Below are 26,336 nucleotides of genomic sequence, written 5' to 3'. Positions count from 1 at the left end.
CCTTCTCCTAAAGATCTTCATTCAAGGTCAATCGTACCATACCTTATGTGTGTCCTTTATCAACAGTAAAATGCAGGTAACACCTAATTTGAAGGGTTGTTGTGAGCATGAGAAGTAGAGAGAAGCAGATCACTTTAGACTCAAACCTGGAAGCCTTATTACTTACCTTCTTTGCTCACTCCAGGTATCAGATGATTTACCTGCCCAAATATCTAAATATGGCGTATATAGAAGGTTCTGTATAAGGGAGTTTTTAAAACAGTGGTGAGTGAATGGTTGAGAATGACTGCACTGACACTATATAATCAGAAGTCCATGAAGTTTTTTGTGACAGAAAATTATAAAGGGTTTCTAGTGGCCCTAACCAGCTTGGCTCAGTGGATAGAGCATCGACCTGGGGACTGAAGGGTCCTGGGTTCGATTCCGGTCAAGGGCACATGCCCAGGTTGTGGGCCCAATCCCCAGTAGAAGGTGAGCAGGAGGCAGCCGATTAATGATTCTCTCTCATCATTGATGTTTCTCTCTCTCTCTTCCTCTTCCTTCCTCTCTGAAATTAATAAAAATATCTTTTAAAAATAAAGGGTTTCTAGTAGATACTGAAGTATCTCTTACTAGTCCTCACTAGAGAATAATTGATCACCGGACCAGCTGGCTGGGGAAATAGTCCTGGTTGGATCAGATGCTCTTGTCCCTTAATGAACATGAGTTATCAGCCTTCATTGTTGTCCTCAGTGCCAACATGATACTGTACCACCATCTCCAAACTGAGAGCTCTGAGGGCTTCCAGACTTCTTTCTTCCCCTTTTGGGAGGCAGGTCTTTCATAAGCTCTAGCAGTAGAGAAAGAAAATTAAGTCCTATTTACTGAAAAAAAGAACTTGCTTGAAGTGAAAATGAAAACAGATGTCCCATTGCCCAGAAATGTAGATGCTTGTGTAACACTGCTTAACATCCTTTGGCAACTGCATTTGGGGAAATTACTATTTGTCTATGTTATAAACAATATAGGATTGGGTTCCTGAGATAGGATGAAATTTAACTAATTTACTTATTTAAAGTTTTTTCTTTTTTAATTGACTTTATTGGGTTGACGCTGGTTAATAAAATTACATAGGTTTCAGGTGTACAATTCTGTAATACGTCATCTGTATATTGTATTGTGTGTTCACCACCCTAAGTCATATCTTTTTCCATCACCATTTACCCCCACTTTACCCACTTCTCTCTCCACCAGCCCCCTTTCCCACTGATAATCACCATACTGTTGTCTGTCTATGAGGGTTTTTTTGTTTTGCTTAATCTATTTACCCTCTTCACCCAGCCCCTCAACCTCACTCCACTCTGACAGCTGTCAGTCTGTTCTCTGTATCTATGAGTTTGTTTCTATTTTGTTTGTTAGTTCATTAGATTCCTATATAAGTGTAATCATATGGTCTTTCTTTGACTTATTTCACGTAGCATAATACTCTCCAGGTCCATCCATGCTATTGTAAAAGGTAAGATTTTCTTTCATTTTTTTTTTTCCAGAAGAGTAGTATTCTATTGTGTAAACATACCACAGCTTTTGCATTTACTTACCTACCGATGAGCACTTGGGCTGCTTCCAAACCTTGGCTATTGTAAATAATGCTACAATGAAATAGGGCTGCATATATTCTTTCAAATTAGTGTTTGGAATTTCTTCAGATATATTCCCCAAAGTGGAAGCACTGGGTCATAAGGCAGAGACAAGACTTACTGACGGATTGACTGTGCTATGTGAAAGAAAGAGCAACAGGGTAAACACTTCTCCATTTACTGAGATGGCTAAGGTTGCAGGAGGAGTGGGGTTTGAACCTGGGAAATGTAAAATACCAATTAGTTATGTGGGTAGAGATTAAGTGACATAATATAGTCCAAGTGCCTAATGTAGCATAGGTCCTATCTAAAATGCCAGCTTCATTGCTTTCCTTTTGTGGTATTTTTAACAACTTCCTTCTAAAATTTCCGTTCCCTTGGCTTCTGCAATAACTTTCTTTATTCTGTTATCTCTTTAACATATTTCATAGTTGCTTTTCTTTGACATTCCCCTCGTATGTTTGCCTTTTAAATATTCAGTCTTTGAAGCTCTTCTCACAGTTAACAATTTAGTGTCAATCTTTCTAGCCTTTTTCTTAAATAAGATTATATATTATATATATAAACAAATAGGTTATATCCTATATAATAAAAGGGTGATATGTAAATTGACCCTAATGGCAGAATGACCACTGGACCAATCACTATGAGGTGCACTGACCACCTCTTGGTCTCTTTCCCGCGGCAGGCTCCGATCACCTGATGGTGAAAGGGGAACCAGGGGTGGGTGGCGGGGGGCATGGGTGGTGCCAGGCCAAGGCCCCGCCCTGCTGGTCACCCCACACACAGAGGGCTATCTGTGGCGGAGGCGGGGCCAGTGAGCGGGCGGGAATAGCAGGCCTCTCGGTCCCTTCCCCAGGCCGTCAGGCACCAATCACCCAATAGCGAATGGGGAACCAGGAGTGGGTGGTGGCGTGGGGTGGGGCCGGCTGCAGGCACCCGGGGAAGATGGCCCTGATCACAGGCCAGGCCTAAGGACTGTACCCGCACACAAATTTTGTGCACCAGGCCTCTAGTATTATATTTAAAACAAATATATTATATATAATGAGCTCTTCTTTGTAATTAGAGTTACAATGTGCTTGTTTAATTAATTATCTATGGAATCTTCATGTCCTTACATAGTCTTCTAAATCATCATTGAAACAAATTTCTAAAAATTCCAATATTTGGATATACCATTTTTATTTAGTTAATCCTCTGTTACGTTTTTATATTTTGGTTTTGGTGGTTGTTCAAGATTTTTTGAAAATATACATGCTATTTATTATTTTAAATAATTTCAGACTTACAGAAAAAATTGCAGGAATAGTACAAAGATTACATGATACACAAGAATAAACTTAAAATGGATTAAAGACTTAAATGTTAGACTCAAAACCATAAAAATCCTAGAAGAAAATATAGGCAGTAAAATCTCAGACATTTCTCATAGCAATATTTTTGCTTTGAGCAAGGAAAACAAAACAAAAAATACACAAATGAGAATACATTAAATTAAAAAGATTTTGCAAGATGAAGGAAACCACCAACAAAATGAAAAGACAATCCATTGAATGGGAGAACATATTTGCCAATGATGCAGAGAAGGGGTAACCTCATGTGCTATTGGTAGGAATGCAGATTGGTGCAGCCACTGTGGAAAGCAGTATGGAGTTACCTCAAAAAATTGAAAATATGACCCAGCGATTCCACTTCTAAAAATATATCTGAAGAGACCTGAAACACTCATTCAAAAGAATATATCTACTCCTATGTTCATAGCAGTGTTATTTATAATAGCCAAGTAGGAAACCTTACCATTTGCAACAGCATGGATAGACCTGGAGAGTATTATGCTAAGTGAAATAAACCAGTCAGAGAAAGACCACATGATTTCACTTATATGTGGAATGTAATGAGCAAAATAAACAAACAAAATAGAAACAGACTGATAGATACAGAGAACAAACTGACAACTTTCAGAGGGTTGGGGGGCTGGGTGAAAAAGGTGAAGGGATTAAGCAAAGGAAAAAAACCTCATAGACACAGACAACAACATGATTATCAGAGGGAGAAGTGAGTGGGGGAGGTAGAAGTGGATAAAGTGGGGAGCGGGCCTAAGCCATCAGTAAGACATCCCCTGAGGGCTCCCGGACTGTGAGAGGGGGCAAGCCAGGCTGAGGGACCCACCCCCAGTGCACAAATTTTTGTGCACTGGGCCTCTAGTTCTACTATAAGAAAAAGCTTTTTATTTTCTGAATCTCTGCAATCATTTATTTTTATATCAATGTTTATAATTATGACTATCATTATTTATTTTGATCCTTTACATTTTCCCAGATTGGCCAATAAGAACCCATTCAAGGTGACTTCTATGTCATTATAGCCTCATAATTCTTTGAGAATTTTCTTACTTTCTGGTATAGCAAAAATGTTCCAGGCTTATCCTGTACATTCCTTACATCCATATCTAAAGTCAGCTATTTCTCCAAGAAATTCTGTTCTTTTTTCCTGGAGAGCAGTACTTTAGAAGCCAAGACCTGGGTACCATGCTTATTATTATTAGGATGTCACTCTCCCAGCCCACTCTGAGCACATACCTATACTGATATCTATATTTATTTCTACTGCTATTTCTAGATCTACCTCTCTACATATATTTATATATCTACCTCTCTACATATATTTATATATCTATACCTATCTATCCATCATCTATCTATGGGTTCCTGCCAATACCTCCAACCCTGATCCAACACTATAAGGCTCATTCTAGTTTTTCCACTTTTCATATTTGTAGCTCCCTTCTCCCACAGTGAGGAATATAAACCAAATGTAGCACTCTCCTATTGCCCAGGAACCACTGCCCAGCCATTGCCACTCCTACCCTCACCTCAGATGCCAACCTAGCCTGACTTGGCTCTAAAACTAAGCCTTGTCTGCCACCTCATCCCCCCAGGCAGAAAGCCCTCCTCACCTGCCAGCCTTCAACATGAAATTCCAAGCTGTTGCAGCCACTGTTGTCCACACTGATGCTCTCTGTACCCTGCTTGGTCTCACCCAGTTCTGAGGTGGATGCCCTCACATTGATACCTTCTTGCTCCACCCCACCCAATGACTTTTGACTAAAGTTAAGGCAGGCAGGCACACAGCAGATAAAAAGGATGGTAGGAAGACTCATCCTTTATTTTTAAACATTTAGGTGGTTTCCAATTTGGGACATGTATAAATATCTTTCCTGTTACAGATCATAAATCTTTTAAAAGATGAACCTGCTATATAATTATTTCCTTTCTTACCTCCTGAGAACATGAATAAAATTAATATTCTCAGCTCTTCCCTCTGCCACCGTCCACTTATCTACCAAAACCTTACAAAAATACTAGATTTGTAGCATATTGCTTGGATGGAGGTAAGATGAAATGGGCAGCATAATTTCTTAGCTTGATTTCAATGAACAATTCTATAAGGGCCTTCTATATAACAATTTACCCTTAATTATTTTGCCTGCAACAACCCAAAATCTTAATTTTTTTTCCATTTCCATAATATGACAACCAAACTAACTTCAGTCACTTCAATTTCCTTTAAATGTCAAAATAAATCAAACTGATTATGCTAAATCAAAGTCACCAATATTGTTTAATATTATTTAAATGAACACTTGGGAAGTTCATTCTTACTTTAATGCTGCAAGAATTTTATTTTATTATTATTATTTTTTAATATATTTTATTGATTTTTCACAGAGAGGAAGGGAGAGGGATAGAGAGTTAGAAACATTGATGAGAGAGACATCAATCAGCTGTCTCCTGCACACTCCCTATTAGGGATGTGCCCACAACCAAGGTACATGCCCTTGACCGGAATCGAACCTGGGACCCTTGTAATATTATTTAAATGAACACTTGGGAAGTTCATTCTTACTTTAATGCCGTAAGAATTTTAAAAGAAGTGCTGATATTTATTTCTTGCTTTAACTCTTTTTACTGTGGTAGTTGTTGTTCCTCTTTTTATTTGGAGGGAGAATTCACCTCAGGAAAAAATACTCTGGAAACTCCCATAAAAAGAACCTTGACGTCAACTAAGTTATTTCCCAATTTTTACTCACTTTTTCCTTACTAATATAAGATATATTATAACACCATACTAGAACAAAATATCTTACCAGGAGTTCAATTTCTGCCAAAACCTATACATTTCTTCATCTTAGGGTTCTTATTTTATGCAAATTTCTATTACTACAGTCCCTTACCATTTGTTACATTTTATAGTTGCTGGGGAAGTGTATGATATTATTACCCTTGAATGAATGATGTATGTGTTAGTAGAAATGACTCATTCTCACTTCCAATTCCTTTTGGATGAATGAAGTATAAATAAACCTGCATTCCAGGAAGTCTGTTCCATGGAATACAGGTCTCCAAAGATGGTCTATGAAAAACCGAAGAGGGGTTTGGTGGAGGATTGTGCAATAAAATAAATATTGGAGTGGTATTTCCAACATTCCCTTTTAAAAAGTCACATTAGCATAATACAGACTTCGGGAAGCACGGAAGTGAAGAAATTCCTTCATTTTGCTTAATCCAGTTTCCCAAATGTGATGACCCAGCGTCAGTGTGAGCCGGCATGCTGTGTGCCTAATACCCTGCAGCAATCCAAGCCGCTGAGTTTCACAGGATACACTTTGCCCAACACTGACTTTTATAAGTGGCATGATGTGGTTTATTGTGTGCAAATAGCTAAGTCCTGTCCGAAGAGAGTATTTCAGTGGTTGCCTGTTGCTACAGAATTATGCAAGACAATCCAGTCCGACAGTCTCTAACAACACAGGAAGGATTTTCAAGGGCCTAGGTGAAGAATGAAAGGTGATTATTTAAAGATCAAAGGCAAACGTGTTTTATTTAAAGGCAGGACAGAAATAGAATGACAAAGATCATGTTGCCATAGTTCTGGGCTTCACTTGGTGCTTCTCTCTTTTCCAGCTGGGCACCAAGGAAGGTTACCTCACCAAGCAGGGAGGCCTGGTCAAGGTAAGGAGGCGTGTGATGCTAGTGCCAGCGTGAAGAAAGACAACACGTCATGTAGACTCAGTTCTCACTTTGACCCTTTTGAAAAGCATAATTGCCTGCTCATTTCGACCTAGTTAGAAGATTTACCTGTTTCAAGGGTTCATCTTAATGGCCAGTATTAGCTAAAATTCTGGAAAATTACTTGACTATTTTCTGACAGAGCCAAAAGTATCAGAGTAGCCTACAGTTAATACCCAAGAAAAAAAATACAATCCTTTTTTAATGGAATGATGGAGGAGGAGGAGCAAGTTAACTCCAGCAAATTTATATAAAAACATTTTATTAACAAAGGAGTTAAAATTGTATAAAATGTTGGCTAAACGTGGGCTAAAACCATCACTGGCATTAATGTAACTATATTGTGTGTGTTTTTTTAAATCCCAAAGAAAACACAATTTAGGACTTGACTACTCCCGGCCATCTAATTGTCCCTCCATTGATGTGATCATATGTTTGAAGTTACTCTTTTATTTTACTGTGCCAAGAAGACCTTCATGTAATCTCTCTACCCTTCCTATTTAAAGAGTCAGGGCACTTAACATCTCTCAAGGGTACTTCCCTGCTTGAACTGAACCTACATATTTATTTAGTTATTTGTGTCCCTACTGGACTGGATGCTCCCTGAGGACAGGAAGTATTCATATTCACAGCAGATTTATTTTTAAATCCGTTGTTACTTCTTTAACCAGGCACATTGGCACTCAGCATAAGATTAGGGTTCAGTTAGTAAACAAAGAGATGTGGGGAACAACAGTTTTTGCCATCAATGCCGTAGAATTCTTAGGCAAAATTTAGAGTACTGTGTGGTTTGAGGTTCCTAAACCTCAATTTGCATATTTTTAAAACAAGAATAATAATATTTGGCATTGTATGAGAATTGGCTCTATGTAAACCTTCAAGGATAGTATGTAGCCCGCAGCAGATGCTCAAAAATGATATATATTATTCTTTTAACAGAGTTAACAAGATGAAAATTTTAGTGTTTGTTTTCAAACACCTTGAATATTTACAGTAGGCTATTTTTTGTTTAAATATGCTAATGATATCCTTGCTTTTACCATGAGCTTAATGCACAGAATCATTGTAATTTTTCTAGGTATTTTGAAACTTTTTATCAGAAGTGACACCTCAAGAATATTTTCTTGTATCTAATCTTTTAGACTTGTTTTAATCTAAAGGAAATTATCTCGTTGAAATACTGCATTTCTGTATTCCAAACCTACATGTTCTGATTATTTCTTTCTCAGACCTGGAAAACAAGGTGGTTCACTTTGCACAGGAATGAACTGAAATACTTCAAAGATCAGATGGTGAGAAACATAATAATACATTTTCCCTTTAAAAATCAGCTCTCTAGATGAAAGGAACATCTGCCTTTAAAATCCCTAAAATTTTCCTTATGAACACCTGAAACACCTAATAAATCAGTGGAGAGGTGAGTTCTTGATTCCTGATATGAGCCAAGTTTTGGTTTTTTTTTTTTTTCAAAGATGAGATGTGTATCCCAGGAACTGCTCTTTGGGACCAGCTAAACTAGGGCAATAGAATTCCTTTCCTGCCACAAAGTATTAACTGCCTTTTACAGCGATTTCTCCACCTATTAAAAGTATGTCCAGGTCCCATATCCATTTCACTAAACTAATTTAAATTTATTTTGTTTCTTCTCACTTCCCCAGTGCAAAATTTCTGAGTAAGTAGAAGTTTAAAAACGCAAGAGATGCCCTCACTGGTTTGGCTCAGTGGACAGAGCATCTGCCTGTGGATGGAAGGGTCCCAGGTTTGATTTCGGTCAAGGGCACATGCCCAGGTTGTGGGCTCGATCCCCAGTAGGGGGAGTGCCAGAGGCAGCTGATCAATGATTCTCTCTCATCATTGATGTATCTATCTCTCTCTTCTCTGAAATCAACAAAAATATATCTTAAAAAATAAATAAAACTAAAATTTAAAAACCACAAGAGAAAAATGACACCCTTCCATATGTTAAAATCCATCTTCATCAAATTAAAATTGTTAAATCAATGTTCTCGTAGTGCTCAGTAGGCCAACTTCCAAACCAGGATTGCATTTCTTCCCTTAGTAGGTTTTCTATTATCCATCCCCTTGGTGAAAGGGAAATTGACAGTTACACATAGTGGAGGATTTGTTAGGGAAATAAGTGATGAACAGATCTGTGTTTTTTATGATGACATAGGTTGCTTTTTGTTGTTTTTTTAAGTCACCAGAACCAATTCGGATCCTAGACTTAACAGAATGTTCAGCTGTACAGTTTGATTACTCACAGGAAAGAGTAAACTGTTTTTGGTAAGTTGTTTTATAAGGAAAATGTTTTTAAAGTCTCCTTGCCAGGTGTTTTAACTGAGGAATAAGAAACTATGTCTTAATGTGTACAAATGTTTTGATCTGGGTGGCGTGGGCATTTATGTTAGGAGTGCATGTCTGCCAGGTACAATTGATTAGGCTGTGCATTGCCCAAGTGTGATACGCATAAGGGGATGCCGTTCACTGTAAACAGCTTTATTCCTTTGGAGTTTTCTCCTCAATTATATCTTTGTTAATTCCAATGATGGGCGATTTGTATTGTTATGACAATTTCTGGGAGATGACACAAAAGTGTTTTGTTCTAACGTAATCAGTCTAGCATGCCAATTTTCTAACTGGGAGAAGTCAAGTATCTTGAGAAAGAGGTGTCTTATTTCCCACCAATTTTTATTTTAAAGTTTTCAAGCATACAAAAGTTGACATATATCCCTCACCTAGATACATCAATTGTTAATATATTGCCATATTTGCTTTATCTCTATCTAATCACATTTTTACCTGAACCAATTGAAGATAAATTGCAGGCACCATGACACACTATCCCTAAATACTTCAAGATGTATCTCCTAAGAATAAAAGTGTCACTGATACAACTACAATACCATTATCACACCTAAGAAAATTAACATTAATTCTATAGTATCAACCAAGAGTAGACATCTTCAAAAATTTGCATAAAGGAATCATATGAGCTAGAAAGGATTTATATTTCTCATATAACAAAGTACTTGGAGGCAGGCAGCTGTCTTGACAAGGTCAGGCCTGTGCCTCTACAGTTTTGTTGGCCTTTTCCTCAAGCTTGCTACTCCAGACTTCATGTAAGTCATGACAGAAGATGTAGGGGTGGCATCAGCTATGCCTGTCCATTTTTATCAGGAAGGCAGGTATTTCCCCAGAAAGTCTCCTATCAGATTTCCCCTCATATCTCATTGGCCTGGACTGGGTCCCATGGCTATTGTCGGCAGCAGAGGAAGCAAGAAAAGGGTACTAGCATCATTAGAGTTGGCTTCAACTAATTATAATTTATCATCTAACTCATGGCCATGGAATTCTGTTGGTAAGAAGAAAGGAAAATATCTGTATTAAGAGCCAAGTAATAAGCTCTCCCACAGGGAATACCAAACAATGATGATTCCAGAAACCAGTTTTGTACAATGTGTGTACAATGTCACTCCCTCTCTCACCCCACAGCCCACCCACCCCCCGATTGGAACTAGCATCAAGGTGTACCTTCTGTACACAAGGACTGAACTCTCATCTATTCAGCATTAATTACTGGTATAAACAGAATATGCTGTGTGGGCTTTAGGATATAGAAACCATTCTGAATTTTAGTTCAAGGCTTTTTTTTTTCATGAGAGGGAAAAAGATGTTTGGTATTTTGCATCTCAACTGTAAGCACAGGGAGTATGGGCAAGATGTAAGCTAAGGCTGACCTTATTAGTCAAATGATTTGACTCTATAGTCCAAGAGACAATCAAATGAAGAGCTATCATATATTAGAACAAGTCTTTTGTGCCTGGTCGGAAAGTTCATCTTCCCTCCAGCAGAGACTAACTCATGGCCAGAGATGGGCAGGACTAGCTAAGGAGTTTGTTTCATTGTCTTTTTCTCCCCATCTTAAATAGCTAACACAGCGTACATCCACAGGGGGCAGCGTTTTTCTCACTGAAGCACGCTAACCCAAATGAGTTCCTTCATCAAACTCTTCTCTATGTTGCATGTTCTTTGACTCATAGCACAGGTTCTGAGTCATTTTACAGATCAGCCGAATAAACTTGGAAGTGTTGTATGCAGTCTATGACAAAAGGACGTGGGGGTGTCCTGGACATATTTTCCTCTTCTTTGAATTCTCATTAGAAAATATAAATCTAGCCCATAATGATAACATGACTCCACAACACCCTTGACATTTCTGCAGAGTGCTGGCAGGAATAGCAGGTTGCTTCCCAGGCCCTTTGTCAATTCTTGTTTTCTTGGGAGTACTCTAATTAGTGTTTAACTAATACACATTCAGCTCACCACCTGGAGTGTCTTACCTTCTTTCTTTTGTCCTATCAGCTTAGTATTTCCATTCAGGACATTTTACCTCTGTGCAAAGACAGGAGTAGAAGCTGATGAGTGGATCAAGATATTACGCTGGAAACTGGTGAGTTAAACGAGTTTTCTGGATGGATGCCTATTACTCAGAAATAACATGGCGATGATTTAAGACATATTTCTGTTGAAAGAATCAGACAAGCCTGAGACTCACTGGGATATCTACTTGCAGGCTTGTAGAATAGTCTGTTCATTCTTTTGGGACATGGAAGGGCTGCAGAAAGGGGTAAAAAGAGAAAGGATGAACCTGCACTGGGGTCTCAGCCCTAGAGCCTTCGCCTTGCACCTGAGCGTCTATCGGTCTTCCTTTAAGTGTGCAGGCTTGGCCAATTTTGCCTGGAGGGGGACAAGTGGGACCAGAAGGTCAGACAGAGGAAAGCTGATATATTTCTATAGTAGAAAATCCTTTTAAATTGCCAGAGAAGAAGGCTTGCCCTGGGTACTTAGTTTAATTTCCACCATAAGCATTACTTTATCCAGGTCAAGGACAAAAGGTAATTTAACTGCTTCCTACATACCTCCCAGGGGAAATATGGAATGCTTATAAAAATGTATGGATCTCATACATTTTTCATATGTGTTTGTAAGTTAGTGAACTGTTATCCCAGAACTTGGCCTTAAAGCTTTCTAAAGTTTCCTGTAGACATATTATCTTGAAACCCTGGATGTTTTTAACATAAACAAATTTTCCTAATTAAGTTTTTATGAAGTTAGCTGATAATTAGAATCTTGTTGAAACTTCCTTTCTAGATACTGGAACTTTTGGTTTGGTTATCTTTTCAGTTTGAAATCCAAATAAATATACCACTCATTTGAGATGGTCCTAATGTATTTGATATTCAGTGGGAAATATTTTGCCATGTGTAAACTTAGCTGAGATATGAGTGAATTTCTTATTTTTTCTGTTTTATAATTATGCAAGCAACATATAATCATTATAGAAAAATTAAGGTTAAAAATACATCAAATGCACATAGTTTCAGACTTTTCCCTATGCCAATAAATATTTTAAAACAAAATATAATAATTCTTAAGTGTTCTTTACCTGCTCACTCTACCTAATAACATACTATGAACATCTTCCCATATCAATAAATTTAGATCTCTGTCTTCTTTGGATTCATTTACTAGTATTGGACTTTATGGATAAGTATAAGTATTAAAACAATTCCCAATATGCACAAGTTTGAGCAACCACTTTACTATAGTTCTCCTGGAAAAAAAGATTAAAACTTGGGGAGGGAGCACATGATAATTAATTTATAATTGCATGGTTTTCTTACTAATCAGCATGTCTTATTTAATATTTGTTCAAGCGAGAATTATCTTCAAATTGCTCAATAATACATACACATGTATGTGCATTTTATTACAGTCTCAAATAAGAAAACAGCTCGACCAAAGGGAAGGCACAATCCGATCTCATTCATTCATCTTTAAGTAGACCTTTCCCTCGGGGATGCCCTGGCCGGAGAGCAGGGTGGCATGCTCACCACTGCTGTGATCCATAGCAGGCTGAAAACTGACTACGGATTTTTCTTTAAAAACAAATCAAAAGCAAATGCTGATTTGGATCTTCCTGAACACACCACATTTGCTGACTCATGGGAAGCTGCTGCCCTTCAAGATGACGTCATCTCCTTCAGAATACCGAGTCGCCGTTGTTATGAGGAAAACTGGTGCAGCTAGCTGCCACACCCAGTGTGCTTCACTCTCAGAACACACAACGGAAGAGAACGGGCTTGTGTTTTCCCTTATCGTGGTCCAAGCTTGTGGACTTCGTTTGCCCGAGTCCCACTCTGCGTCATGGTCAGCTTATCTGACATCCAGGTTGTGCTACTACCCAGGAAGGAAAATGCTGTCTACTTTGAGGCTCAGGCTGCCTCTTTAGAAAGTATATTGAGATAGCAAACAACAAAGATTGGGTTGGGCAGGGGGAAACAGGGTTATTCTCCCCCCCCCCTCCTTTTATACAAAAAACAAAACAATTTCCAAACTATAATAGATAATGTTTGCAGTATTTATTTTCTCTTTGTAAAAGGCTCAGAAATCTGGTGGGTTCTTCATTCCCTTCTAATGATAAACCTGTGAGAACTAAATGTCTTATGGATGATTAGGTAGAACCATAAAGGAAGGTATAATCTAAAAAATGTTCTTTAGCCCTTGCCGGTTTGGCTCACTGGATAGAGCGTCGGCCTGGGGACTGAAGAGTCCCGGGTTTGATTCCGGTCAAGGGCATGTACCTTGGTTGCGGGCACATTCCCAGTAGGGGGTATGCAGGAGGCAGCTGATCGATGTTTCTCTCTCATCGATGTTTCTAACTCTCTATCCCTCTCCCTTCCTCTCTGTAAAAGATCAATAAAATATATTTTTAAAAAATGTCCTTTAACCATTTTGGAGAAAATGTTTTAAAGAGTCAGAAAACACATTGAGGAAAGGTAATAAAGTAGCAGATGACATAGTTTAATGATAATAGTATTATAGTTATTATTAGAACAACTAAAGGCCCGTTGCACGAAGAGATGCGTGCAATAGGCCTTCCTTCCCCTAGCTGCCAGCACCAGTTTTCCTCCGACAACCAGGACCCAGGCCTTCACTCCAGCCGCAGTGGAGAAGGCAAGCCTCTTCAGTCTTCAGTTGTCTTCAGTCTTCGCTCCTTGCCTGCATATGCAAATTAACCACCATCTTTGTTGGGTTAATTTGCATATCCATCCTGATTGGCTGGTGGGCATAGCAGAGTAACACCAATTTGCATGTTTCTCTTTTATTAGTGTAGATCAGGGGTCCTCAAACTACAGCCTGCGGGCCACATGCAAATACAAATATTGTATTTGTTCCCGTTTTGTTTTTTTACTTCAAAATAAGATATGTGCAGTGTGCATAGGAATTTGTTCATAGTTTTTTTTTTAAACTATAGTCCGGCCCTCCAATGGTCTGAGGGACAGTGAACTGGCCCCCTGTTTAAAAAGTTTGAGGACCTCTGGTGTAGATAATAGAGCACATGTGAGCACTAAGGTACCTTCATCCAACATTTCTCCAGACAGACTGCAGGGGCCTTCTCAAGAAAAGTGTGCTACAGCAATCCCTTCCCCAGAGTAAACTGTAGGTGTTGGCCCAAGAGAAGTAAGAATCACCCTGCACCTTATTCAAGGGCAACTTCTGTTGTTAGTTGAGGGAGCAATACTAGGTCCACATGCAATGTATAACAGTGCGTTTGTTACATAGCATTTTCAGACTAGAATAATGAGATTGAAGTAGGGGAATGAAATATTATCATCCAAAGCTCATAAGTAGATTCTATTATCTTTCTTAACACTCCCTTTTTTAAAGAAAGAAGTATGAAGGGAGAGGAAGTAGAGGCAGGACCCCCAAATACAAAGATAATGGTGCAAAGCTATAACACTGCTCTTTCAGTCCAAAGGAATGGCTTGATAAATTAGTTTTTCTGTTAATTTAAGTTTCTAGGTCTCAGAAAGTTTTGTATATTTAAAAAAGATGTTTAGTATATTTTGTAATATTTGTATATTAGATAAAGCAAATGTCAAGTTAAAGGGTATTATGTTAAGTTTTCAAAGTAAGGAGTTACAAATGAATCCTTACTGAGATTTATGTTTTGTTTTCTCAGAACCAAGGGTGTTTCTCTGTGTAGGCAATATCATTTTTTACCTATTGTAAAATATGTCATGTTTATTTATATTCTTTGGTTATGTTTATTAAAAAGAGCATGCTTTTCTGTGTCTGTGATATTTTGCCATTAAAATGTTTTTAATATCTGTAACTTAAAGAAATTCAACTGACCAATATCATAAATAGCAATGAAGCATCCATATCGGTTAGACTATGAGCTCCAAAGGATTCTAAGTTGAAGAAGTAGTCTGGGTTTTCAAGCATTTCTTAGTTGAATATGGAAAAGATAATAAATACATGATAACATATAGAAGTACGTAAGGTAAGTACTGCAGGTGAAGCACACAAAGCTATGATGGAGAGTGTGCTGTGGTCGGGATAATGGCTTTTTTTTTTTTGAGGGTTTGACATGAAAAAGGTGAGCTAACATATATCTACTACGTCATTAGTACCGTGCTATATGTTTTACCTGCTGCTGTCAGCAGCCCTGAAAAGTGGTCATGATTTCACCTCCTGAGAGGAGGCCCTGTTATTTCTACAAGGTCCAAGATAAGGGAGATGCACCAGTCGTGTGTCTGTGTCAGGCCATGTGGGCTATTAGGTATGTGGTTAGCATCAAGGCAGTACTTCCTAACACACTGCGGACGGATCATGAGAATTCTCGCTTCATATTACAGTGTTTTACAAAGTATCATACTTTAAAAAGATATTAGCTTGTAAGAACATGAAATAACTTCAAAATGCAATGGGTATTTAATTTTAAAGCATGCCTTTAACATTTATGTAAAATGATTTTTGTACTCGTTCAATAGAAACTTGTCTGGCCACTGGGTAAAGCTAGCAATAAAACTACTGGTCTGCAATGTGTTAAGACACACAGTAGTGTCCCCTTATTCCTGGGGAATATGATCCAGACCCCCAGTGTATGCCTGAAACTGCAGATACTGGTACTACCAAACCCTATAAATTCCCTATACATACATAACGATGATAAAATTTAATTTATAAATTAGGCACAGTAATAAACAATAATAACTAATAAAATAGAACAATTATAATACACTGTAATAAAAGTCATGTGAGTGTGGTCTCTCTCTATATGTATCTGGAATTTTCATTTAATATTTTCAGACCATGATTGACTACAGGTAACTGAAACTCCAGAAAGAAAGACCGTAAGTAAAGGGGGACTACTGTATTCTCAGAATTCCCCTGGGAATATCCTGCCCACAGAAGCAATGTTCACTCCAGACCAGAGTCACCCCATGGTGGGGATGGCTATTACTGCCTCTGAGGAACCCTGCCCCCCTACTCCAGAGCCACTGGAACAGTCAGTAGGCTAGAGCCCTTCTCTTCCCGCCACGTGGCACGTGAGAGACCAGGTTCTTAAATCCTCACCTGAGCAAGTACAGTACATAGAGGACTTCTAGGCTTGAGGCCACCCTGCTCACTACAGATTCAGGTTGTCAGGGCATGGTGTCAGAGTTTCCTAAATCATCTGTGGTGAAGGACCAGATCCACCCCCGCCCCTTTAATTTCAGACTGGAATTTTATAAAATCCAATAAAAATACATTGTTAGAAAAATGACATAAAAATACAAATATCATAATCCCAGTTTTATTATCAGGTTCTACAGACATAAAGTCACTATGTCAAATTGCTGTAAGATTTTACAGCTCTCAATTTCTGTACTTGTCACATACTGCTAATGAACAGAACAGCCCAGTCTGCGGACCATGTTTTGAGGAGCTCTGGTCTAAAGAACTGGTAGGTAAAAGAACTAAAAGCCTTCTTGAGAAAGGATTCACCTGGAGGTAGAGAGGGTCGAGGACCATGTTTTATTGATGAATTATGGACATGTCATAGGGTGAATCTGAGCATTCTTGTCGACTACTCAGATGCTTAGCAAAACCTAAAGAAGTTTTTTCACTAGTCTCAAGGGACAGACACTGATTGTGTCCCATTTACAGCCATGAAGATGACACCCTTAGCCTTCAGTTGCCTCTAGGCATCCTTGTCTTCAGTCAGCAGCAGCAGCAAAGGCCAAGGTTGGGGGGCAAAGCTCATCCCAGAGAACAGAAACAAGAGCAAATGAAATTGACAGGTGCCATGTGGTGCCTGCAAAAACTGGTTTCAGGAGTACACGTAAAGGGCCCTATGGGGACTCCCAGAAATATCTGGACGGCATTTTAAGAGGGACTGGATTTTCCATAGAAGCAACAAGGATGGAACCAGAGCAGTGGTCCAGTGGGCTCGGGAACCTGTGGTCATTGCCCTAGTTCCAGAAAGCAACATTGGTATAGGCATACGCAGCAACTGGCAAAACACCCACATTGGTTTTCTGAGCCATGGCATGAGGGCTCTAAGGGCTAGAAAGGACGACTGTAGACCACTGCAACTGCCTCTACCTAGAAAGATAGTAAACCAAAAGCAATGGAGGGATTTCAGAGATTAGTGCCACCATCAGACTAGAGGATGCAAGAGTGGGGATTCCCACATCCTCATTCGGCACCCCTACTTGGCCTGTGCAGAAAATAGATGACTCCTGGAGCATGACAGTGGATGATGACAAATTTAACCAGGGGGTGACTCCAATTGCAGCTGTTCCAGATGTGATTCCATTGCTTGAACAAATTAACACACCCCCTGATACCTGGTATACAGCAATTACTGATTTGGCAACTGATGTTTTTTCCCCCCTCTTTTCTTGATATTTATTAGTAAAGAGCATCAGAAGCAGTTTATTTGGCAAGACCAGCAATACACCTTTCACTTTCCTACCTCAGAGGTCGATCAGTTCTCCACCCTATGTTGTGATTTAGTCCATGCAGACCCTGACCACCTTTCTTTCTACAAGACTCTCTCACATTGGTCCACTGCACTGATGACATTATACTGTTTGGACATAGTGAGCCAAGTACTCTAGGCTTCCTTGTAAGACATCTGTGTGCTTGAGGGTAGGAAATAAGTCCAACAAAAAATTAAGGGCCTTCTAATTTTGTGCATGTCTTTATGTGTCAGTAGGATAAATATCTAGAAGTGGAATTGTTGGGTATAAAGCAGCGGTTCTCAACCTGTGGGTCGTGACCCCTTTGGCGGTTAAACGACCCTTTCACAGGGGTCGCCTAAGGCCATCCTGCATATCAGATATTTACATTACGATTCATAACAGTAGCAACATTACAGTTATGAAGTAGCAACAAAAATAATTTTATGGTTGGGTCACAACATGAGGAACTGTATTTAAAGGGCCAGAAGGTTGAGAACCCTGGTATAAAGGTTAATTTTGTGTCAACTTGACTGGCCCTGGAATACCCAAATTAAATATTATTTTGTGTCTGTGGGTTGTTTCTCTGGAGAATCCTAGTATTTGAAAGTTTGATAGAGATTGCCCAATTGTCCCTCATAAAGAGAATTCCTATAGCAATTCTATAAACAGAGTATAAAAAATGCCTGTCCTACTAGCTATTAAATAATCCTTTCCCCACTGACTTAAGATGTCATCTTTAAGTCCTCATATGTATCGTATTTTTCTGTATATAAGACACAATTTTTTTCTAAAATCATTAGACTGAAAAACAAGGGGCACCTTATACACGGAAGTCAGCCGAGAGCCACGCGGGTGTGTAGCTGCCCATACCAAACAGGCTTCCTCCAATCATGAGCCTTATTGTTACTGACGTCAGCTGATGCCATAATTGGAGGTGGAGAGTGCACAGATGCAACAGGGATTGGAGCGTTCTGAACCCATAAAGATGTCAAAAATAAAAAGGTAAATACCGATAAGCAATTGTCTTACTCTGCAAAATTCAAACTGAATGTAATCAGCTATGCAAAAGAGCATGGAAATAGAGCTGCAAAGAGACAATTTGGACCTCCTCCCGCTGAGTGTCTGATCAGACAGTGGAGAAAACAGGAAGAACAATACCTTAAGATGCCAAAAAAGAAGAAGGCCTTAAGAGGAAAAACAAGAAAACGGGCAAACTTGGAGCAGAGGCTTAAGACTTGGATTATGGAGCAGCGCCAGAGTAGCTTATGCGTGTCAACCAAGCTTATTCAATGTCAGGCAAGAATGTTTGCAAGTGAAATGAACATTGTTGATTTTATAGGGAAGGCAAAATGGTGCTTCAATTTCATGAGGAGAGAAGGATTGGCCATGAGAACACAAAGTTAGCTCAGAAAATGCCACCAGTTTATGAGGATGATCTCACATATATAGACAGTGACTCAGAAGACAGCAGTGATACAATAGAAGTTGAAGAAATTGATATGTCTGGAACTAATAGTGATGAAGAGAGCAGTGATGCAACAGAGGCTGAATAAAGTGATATGCTGCATAATATCATAGTACTGGTATGTGAACATTACTGCAGTAATTACTAAATAAAAATGTGTTCTATTTTATGTTTAAAATATTGATTTCTTAATTTTGGGTTGGAAAAGTGGGGGGCGTCTTATATATGAGGGCATCTTATACACAAAATGCGGTATGTACTAAGGCCTGTTCCTGGGGTAGTCTGTTTCATTGATCTGTTTAGCTGTGTACCTAATTTAGTTTTATACTACCTTTTCAAAACTTCTTAAGAGATTTTCACCTTATCCTTCGAATAGAAATTGTAATAGTAGCAGTATTTGCCATGCAGAGGTTAAGTATCTCTACTTACCTTTTCTAGGGTTTTTAGATACATACTTATTACTGCAATTAAAATGTGTCACCTCATTTATAAAAGACCTTCTTGTTTTATGAATCATTGCAATGGCAAAAATTTCCTGGACACCAATAATCCAGATAATGGCAATTCTGGATTATAATTGGTGTGTCTAATACTTCATTAGCGTGTAACAATTAACCATGTATAATTCCCTGCAGTTAAAGCATCTCTCTTGCCTCCACTTCTTTGTAAAGGCTTTTGTTCTTGCCCAATTCAAATGCCCTTATTCTCTCTTAAAATAAAGCAGAATCTAATGCTAAATAAATAAATGCCCCTATTTTGTTTCTATAGCATCCTTTATCACAGCATTTCACATATCTATTTCATTTACTGAACAATAAGTTCTTTAAAGGTAGGTACCACAATTTAGTCTCATATTTGTATAGGATTTAAGGAGGGAGAGGGAGTGAGAGGAAGAAGCAGGCACAGTGCCTGGCCCACTACCTCACTCCACAACGCAAGGACCACATTTGCACACATTCCATGTAAAATGCACCCTGGAGCACGGAAATATGATGTGAATTGTGCTCCTTAAGAGTTCTACAATGTGGTAGTTCTATGAATGGCAATAGGTCCTCAATGCATGTGTACTGAACTGTATCAGGACAAAATGACTGTCAAAGAACCCAGGAGGAAATTAACCACTGTGAATGACGGACTGCATTCCTGAATATACAGGGCAAATTCTAGAAATATGATACCAATTTCATAGTTATTAGGCTCATAAATATTTATTTTCCTACTGACAGTTTATGCCACATAAAACTATCTCCACACCAATATCCACAAGAAACACTCACTACTTACTCGTGTGGTTGAGAAGAGTGAAATAAGTAATTATATCTTTAAACTTTTCAAAGTAGTCTGGGAGGGAAAAAACTATAGTGCTCAAACTATACTTTTAAAAATACTATTTTATTTATATTCATGTATTGAAAAAAATGGCTGTAGTATCATGTTTACATATGTACCAATATTGGGGACAGAGCTCAATAATGAATCATATCTAAATTTTACGAACAATGCACAAACATTAAAACACTGAATGGTTATATAGGAGGCAGAGTGGGTGGAAAACCATTAGCTATCATTTTTATTATACAGCAGCACCCTCTGAGAAGAATCAAATCAATTAGTAATGTTCATCTATATTGCAAAAGAATATATACACAGGAAAGTTAGTGATTGTACTGATTTTATTACTTTTACTAAGCCATTTTATGTCCCCACACTTAATGCAAAGAAATAAAACAACATGAAAAAAATATGTCCTCATTATTATTCACAATAAAATAGATCTGCTTCAATCTGCAGGCCTGGCAGAATGTACAAGGGGGAGCATTTCATGGCTCAAGTGGATCAAAGGACCATTTTGATTCCGACCCACCCAATAGAATCTCATGCAGATTTGGGGACTGGACTAACTCCACGGGAGCTGTGATAGAGAGGACCATTTCTGTGGTATCCTCAGATCTCAGTAAATAAGATCTATACAAGAAAAGATAACAATCTGTCCATAAATTTTTAGTATAAGGTAAAAAAGGGACCCTTTTTTGGGTACCTGGATACAAGTATGTTGTGGTCTCAAGATTGCTAGATTGATATCTTGTCTATTATAATGAAGATAAGGTAGACATCAAAACCACTGTCAGGTTAAGAAACTTCTACAACTTGTCTCAATTCTTCAAATAATGGAGCAAGTTCCTTTTCTAAGCTGACAATTAGTCCTAAAACAAAGAGATTAAGAAAATTAGAACCTTAGAAAAAATGTTCATGAAAAAAGTCTTTGACTTAAATTCCCTTTGACTGAAATTATTACTAAAAAGTAAATGAGATAGTTTATTCCCCGTAACTAAAACAAAATATTCTAAGTAAAGTAACCAAAAAATTGATATTCATTATGAACTTTCTTCCATGTTTAACACTTGGAGTGCGGGAAACGAGTTAAGTCAGCTCGCGTGAATTGCGCGTACTCCGCGGGAGCCGTCTTTGACTCGGTTCATATAGATTTGCGGTGGAGTGCGGGAAACGTGTAAACTCGGGCCGATTGTAACTGCGTATTACCAAATATTTGTTTGTAATCCACCCTTTTGGTGGATGGAACAAAACCAAAAGACAGAGCCATCTTATATTTTGGCGGGAAATTCACCCGCACTCCAAGTGTTAAAAGAAAGTTCAATGATGAATCTGGAAGACAACCTAGTCTAGAAATTAGCATGTCTAGCTTCTCCTTAATTTACCAGCGTGAAAGGCTACATATTGTAGACACTGCTTATTTTATGTTTAAACTAGAGGCCCAATGCACGAAATTCGTGCAAGGGGCTCGGCCCCCACTGCGGTGGTGGCTGGCGGCCTTGGCCCCCGCTGCCGCCGAGGCCAGGGGCCTCTGCCTTGGTTCCCACCGCTGCAGCAGCCAAGGTACCTCCTCTACCTCTGACCCTGCTGGCTGCGGCGACTGCCTCAGCCCTCGCAGCCCTGGCGTCGTCCAGAAGGACGTCCGGTCTAATTAGCATATTACGCTTTTATTATTATAGATAAATATGGATCGTCCTCTTTCTCACAGAATATTAAAAGCATCTGGGATTCTCAAGAAAATGTTCTAAGTACTAAAATATAATTCTGTACAACATCATAATTTATAACAACCAATGAGTTAGTATGTGACGGTGATTTATCACAATTACTGTTTAATATACTTAAAATAGATACCACTATCCTATACAGGGGTGAGCAAAAGTAGGTTTACAGTTGTGAGTACATGAAATAAAGAGTTCATTCTAGTATTATTTATTAATTCTTGTATTATTTATTTGTATTACAACTATAAACCTACTTTTGCCCACCCCGAATAATTTACGAAGTGTTTTCACATATATATTTTACAGCTTCAATACATTAGAAATGGAAGAGAACTAATAGATCATCAAATCTAAACCCCTCTTTTTAAATACCAGGAATCTAAGGACTGGCTTCAGTGACATAGATAGAAATAGAACTTGCTCTAAAAATTCTAAATAGTGGTCAAATCTGAAGGAGACAGACCCTAAAAAAAAACACCACTGTATCCAAAGGGAGTAAAAAAAATATAATTCAACTAAATACTGTCACTTTACACATAAACGCCCAGTGAAGGCTACTGGATATAATGGGGTCTTGCTATCTTCCATGGGAAATACAGCTTTCTAGTGTTTGTTCTCAATTCCTCAACCTCAGGAAGAATGTGATTATGTTCACCTATTCACAATCCTCCGTCATCTTGCTCACTATCGTCCAGGATTTAAAAATTCTAATAGAATGGTCTATATGGAATTTAACTCATCCGTGACCATTTTATTTTTTGGTTCTCTACTTTTTGTTTTCTAAAGCTCTTTTAATGTGAGCAAGACATAGCATTCAAGTGGTCAAGATAACATTTAATTTTCTTTTTTATCTTAAAGGATAACTTACCCACACAAGCAGATATTAGCTCCATTATACAGATATGGAAAAGAGATAATTTACTTTTTTGGAGAGCAAAGACCTTGCCCCCAAATTCAGATTTCTTTTTACCCTAAATCTACTAATCCTATCATATTAGACTATTCAGATAGGGTATCATAACGAATTAAAAGCTGCATTTAACAGGAGGCAGCCGATCAATGATTCTCTCATCATTGATATTTCTATATTTCTCTCCCTCTCCCTTCCTCTCTGAAATCAATGTATGTGTGTGTGTATTTATGTATATATATATGTGTGTGTGTGTGTGTGTGTATGTGTGTATATATATATATCTTTATATATTTTAAAGCTGCATTTAAGGTAATTAAAACACACCTGTATTGGCATTGCTGCTGGCTATGAAACTCACCACCAAAGGTAAACGATTAAACTGAACCACCTAAAAAGAAAAGAAGATCTACATATTATGTTGTATTGTGAAAAGGCAGTATAATTCAATGAACTATCCTAATCTTTCAAAAAACCTTTAAATGGTCAATGTGTAAGGTAACAGTCCAGTATCATGGTATTACCTCATGAAATATGAAAGCGATGAAAATAAATATTTCCATGAAACGGAGTCACTGAGTATCTCTTAGAGACACCACCATTTAGCCTGGAAAGTTTTTAAGGTGGGACTGTGTCTTCATTTTTTTAATCTCTAAAGACCAGCAGAGTATCAATTACATAGTAAGAGCTCAATAAAAATTTAATAATTAAATGGCTAAAGAAAGTATTTCTCATTCAAGTAGCTGTATCTTTATGATTTTTCTGCCACCTATGTACTACTATAATTTAAACAAATTTAAATTAACTTTAAATCAACTATCTTTAACTTAGCTTCAATCTAACCCTTATCAGTCAAGTTAAAGGCCAGATGGGTTATTTTTTTTACCAATATACATCAGAATATACAACTTTTAAAATAAAAAGATGTTAATTGTGTATCATCAGTAGTACATAAGTCATACTTTGGTAAGCATCACTCAAATAGACAAGTGATTAATTTATTCTAACAAAAATGTAGCTGGAGATCAAGAAGTATGTAGCAACTAATTTCTTTCCCACAATTAATAACCTCACTTATTTTTATACAGGGTGTTCCCACAAAATATGTATATATATTTTAACAGCTGATAGTTCAATTTTGAAAATAAAATGTATTTTAATAAACACTGCCTTTACAATTTTTCAAAGTGTATGTATACGTTTCTTGGGACACCCTATATATAATTGTATATTTTACATATATCCCAAACCAAATGAAGGAATTAGCTAAAATAACCAATTTAAATAACTTATCATTTGACTTTCAAGAGAAATTTTTATCTGTCACCAACAACACAAGTGTCATTTGAGATATCACAACTGTTAAGCTAAGGGCACCATCTACTGGAGGTAAGAGTGACCTGACTTACCCTTCCCAGGATAACATTACTTTATTATTACATCTTTTTAATTACTTTCCACAGTAATTAATTCCTGGTGTCAAATTTGAAGCCTAAGATCTTAAAATTCCATCCCTTTCAAAACTCAAATTTAGAATGATAGCACAAGCTATTTTATATAGAAAACATAATAATAGTTGAAATCAGCAAGCCATTCGATAGTTATGAACTTACCTGGTAGGTATTATAGTAACAGATGATACTTTTATTTTTTGAAAGTCCAAGTTTGCTCCCTTGGTCTGTTGCAAGGGCAAAAGTAGATAAGAAACCAGGTCTCAAAGCATGCTCTGGAGCATTATCATTGGCCACTGGAAATACAAATGATTCAAGTAAAAATTACGCAGTGGACATGGTAGAAAGATTTGCAGCACCTTTTTAAGACATAGATCTGTAAAAATACCAAGCACAAGAGTTCTGTTTCCAATATTTATTTAAAATCATATCACTAACTGGGTCTCATCAATTCAGGTGTGAAAAACTGCTGAGATGTTGAGTGAGCGATCAAAACTAAGGGAAAAAATGATGATTCTCACAATATTTTTTTATGTTTAAAAAGAATATTAAATGTTTATATTTCTTTAATATCTACCTACCTTAAAACACAGATTAATCAGTACATTTATATATTTTATTGAGTGACTGATTTTGGAAGGAGGGGAAGAGAGAGAGGTACAGCAATCTGTTGTCCCACTTATTTATGCATTCATTGGTTGCTTCTTATATGTGACCTGACTGTAGATCAAATCCACAATGTTGGTGTATCGGGAAGCCGTTCTAAACAACTGAAGTACCCAGACAGAGCAATCAGTACATTTAATAAACTGAATATTCTCGTTAACTGATGGCCAAGCTAGAATTGTTTAAAAAGTTTCAGAAAACTTTGCTCTCATAAAACCTATAGTAGTATTGCTTATCGGTATTAATAATTCTGCAGCTGGCCAACTTTTTCCTTCACTCATTAAGTCATGGAATTAGTTGTGCAAGCATAAGGTTTTAACATAGAGAACCTCAGAAAAGAACATTAGAGCTGGCAAATCTGACATTATTTTGTTTAAAGCCTTCATTACAGAACTAAGAAAAGACAAGTGACTTGCCCATAGCCACCAATGTTTTATGGTAAGTTAGAAAGCACACTGGACCAACCACACATCAGGAAATGATGGGTTCTAATATTATTTTGTCACTGACTCACATTGCAACTTAGGAATAACAATGTACTCTTTGCACTTGACAATCTTTATTTATAAAACAAAATAATTTCTAAACTTCCTTTAACTCAAGTCTAAAATTACCTGACATGTATGATAAACCCAGGTAGAAAATAAATTGGCAATAAAATGTGTAGAGCATTATTTACTCTTTCTTTGGTAACACTATTACAATGTCCTAGTATAACTATACACATCCATTGATGATACCAGAGAGAGTAGTAAAATGTTCTTAATATATACTGACTGTGACATCATATACAATAAAAAAAAAAAGGCTTAAATTAGGTAAAAAGTTCTTTTTTTAGGTTAGCAAGCTCTTCTTTAGGTAAAAAACTCTTGTTAGATTCTGGTTAACTAAAAGTTTTGTAAAACATAAAAAGTTTTTTTTTTAATCTTACTTCCAGTAAAAAAGTACAGAATCAAGAAAGATTAAACAAAAACAACCAATAGTATGTTGATTCAAATATATGGATGTTTATCCTAAAACTACTGATAAAAATATATATGGGGCTGGGGGGGTAGAGGAGACTTTATGTATAATATATCTAGCTGCATACATGCCCAGCCTCATCACTTAGATTTACTAATGGTTTATATCAAGCACGTCAAACTCAAAGGCTAACACAGACCAAATAAACAAGGTTTAAGTTTATGTGGGCCGCAAAAAAACAAAAACTTCAATTTTCATAGAAACGTAGGTTTATTTTGATAGAGACATACTGAATACAAAGGGCTGAAGTAAATGAGTAATCATTAACATAAAATAAT

At 37.5% G+C, this 26,336-nt stretch overlaps 2 protein-coding genes across 9 annotated transcripts in view; one reads left to right on the top strand and one right to left on the bottom strand.

The window, feature by feature from the left end:
• The window catches only part of DAPP1 (dual adaptor of phosphotyrosine and 3-phosphoinositides 1), a 48,835-nt gene extending 35,459 nt beyond the window's left edge, over nt 1-13,376 (top strand). For 2 of the 3 annotated variants that reach the window (XM_014465709.2, XM_014465706.2), the window contains 5 exons: nt 6,584-6,631; nt 7,918-7,980; nt 8,886-8,971; nt 11,051-11,138; nt 12,465-13,376. In XM_014465709.2, the coding sequence (XP_014321195.1) occupies nt 6,584-6,631; nt 7,918-7,980; nt 8,886-8,971; nt 11,051-11,138; nt 12,465-12,533 (354 nt within the window). In that variant the 3' untranslated portion in view covers nt 12,534-13,376. The remainder of the gene's footprint in view (nt 1-6,583; nt 6,632-7,917; nt 7,981-8,885; nt 8,972-11,050; nt 11,139-12,464) is intronic. The other variant, XM_014465712.2, reaches the window with a different exon arrangement.
• LAMTOR3 (late endosomal/lysosomal adaptor, MAPK and MTOR activator 3) overlaps nt 1-26,336 on the bottom strand; it is a 65,285-nt gene that overhangs the window by 29,384 nt on the left and 9,565 nt on the right. For 5 of the 6 annotated variants that reach the window (XR_002832038.1, XR_002832039.1, XM_023763922.1 and 2 more), the window contains exons 5-6: nt 24,532-24,665; nt 23,246-23,309 (exon numbers count right to left, since the gene is read on the bottom strand). Coding sequence is in view for 4 of the 6 variants with exons in the window: in XM_023763922.1 (XP_023619690.1) it covers nt 23,246-23,309; nt 24,532-24,665 (198 nt within the window). In the remaining 2 variants the exon portion in view is untranslated. Of the gene's footprint in view, nt 1-20,606; nt 21,157-23,245; nt 23,310-24,531; nt 24,666-26,336 lie in introns of those variants that run through there. The other variant, XM_006100278.3, reaches the window with a different exon arrangement.

Source organism: Myotis lucifugus, unplaced genomic scaffold (genome assembly GCF_000147115.1).
Source record: "Myotis lucifugus unplaced genomic scaffold, Myoluc2.0 scaffold_308, whole genome shotgun sequence".
NCBI lineage: Eukaryota > Metazoa > Chordata > Mammalia > Chiroptera > Vespertilionidae > Myotis > Myotis lucifugus.
This window is presented reverse-complemented; position numbering and strand designations above follow the sequence as displayed.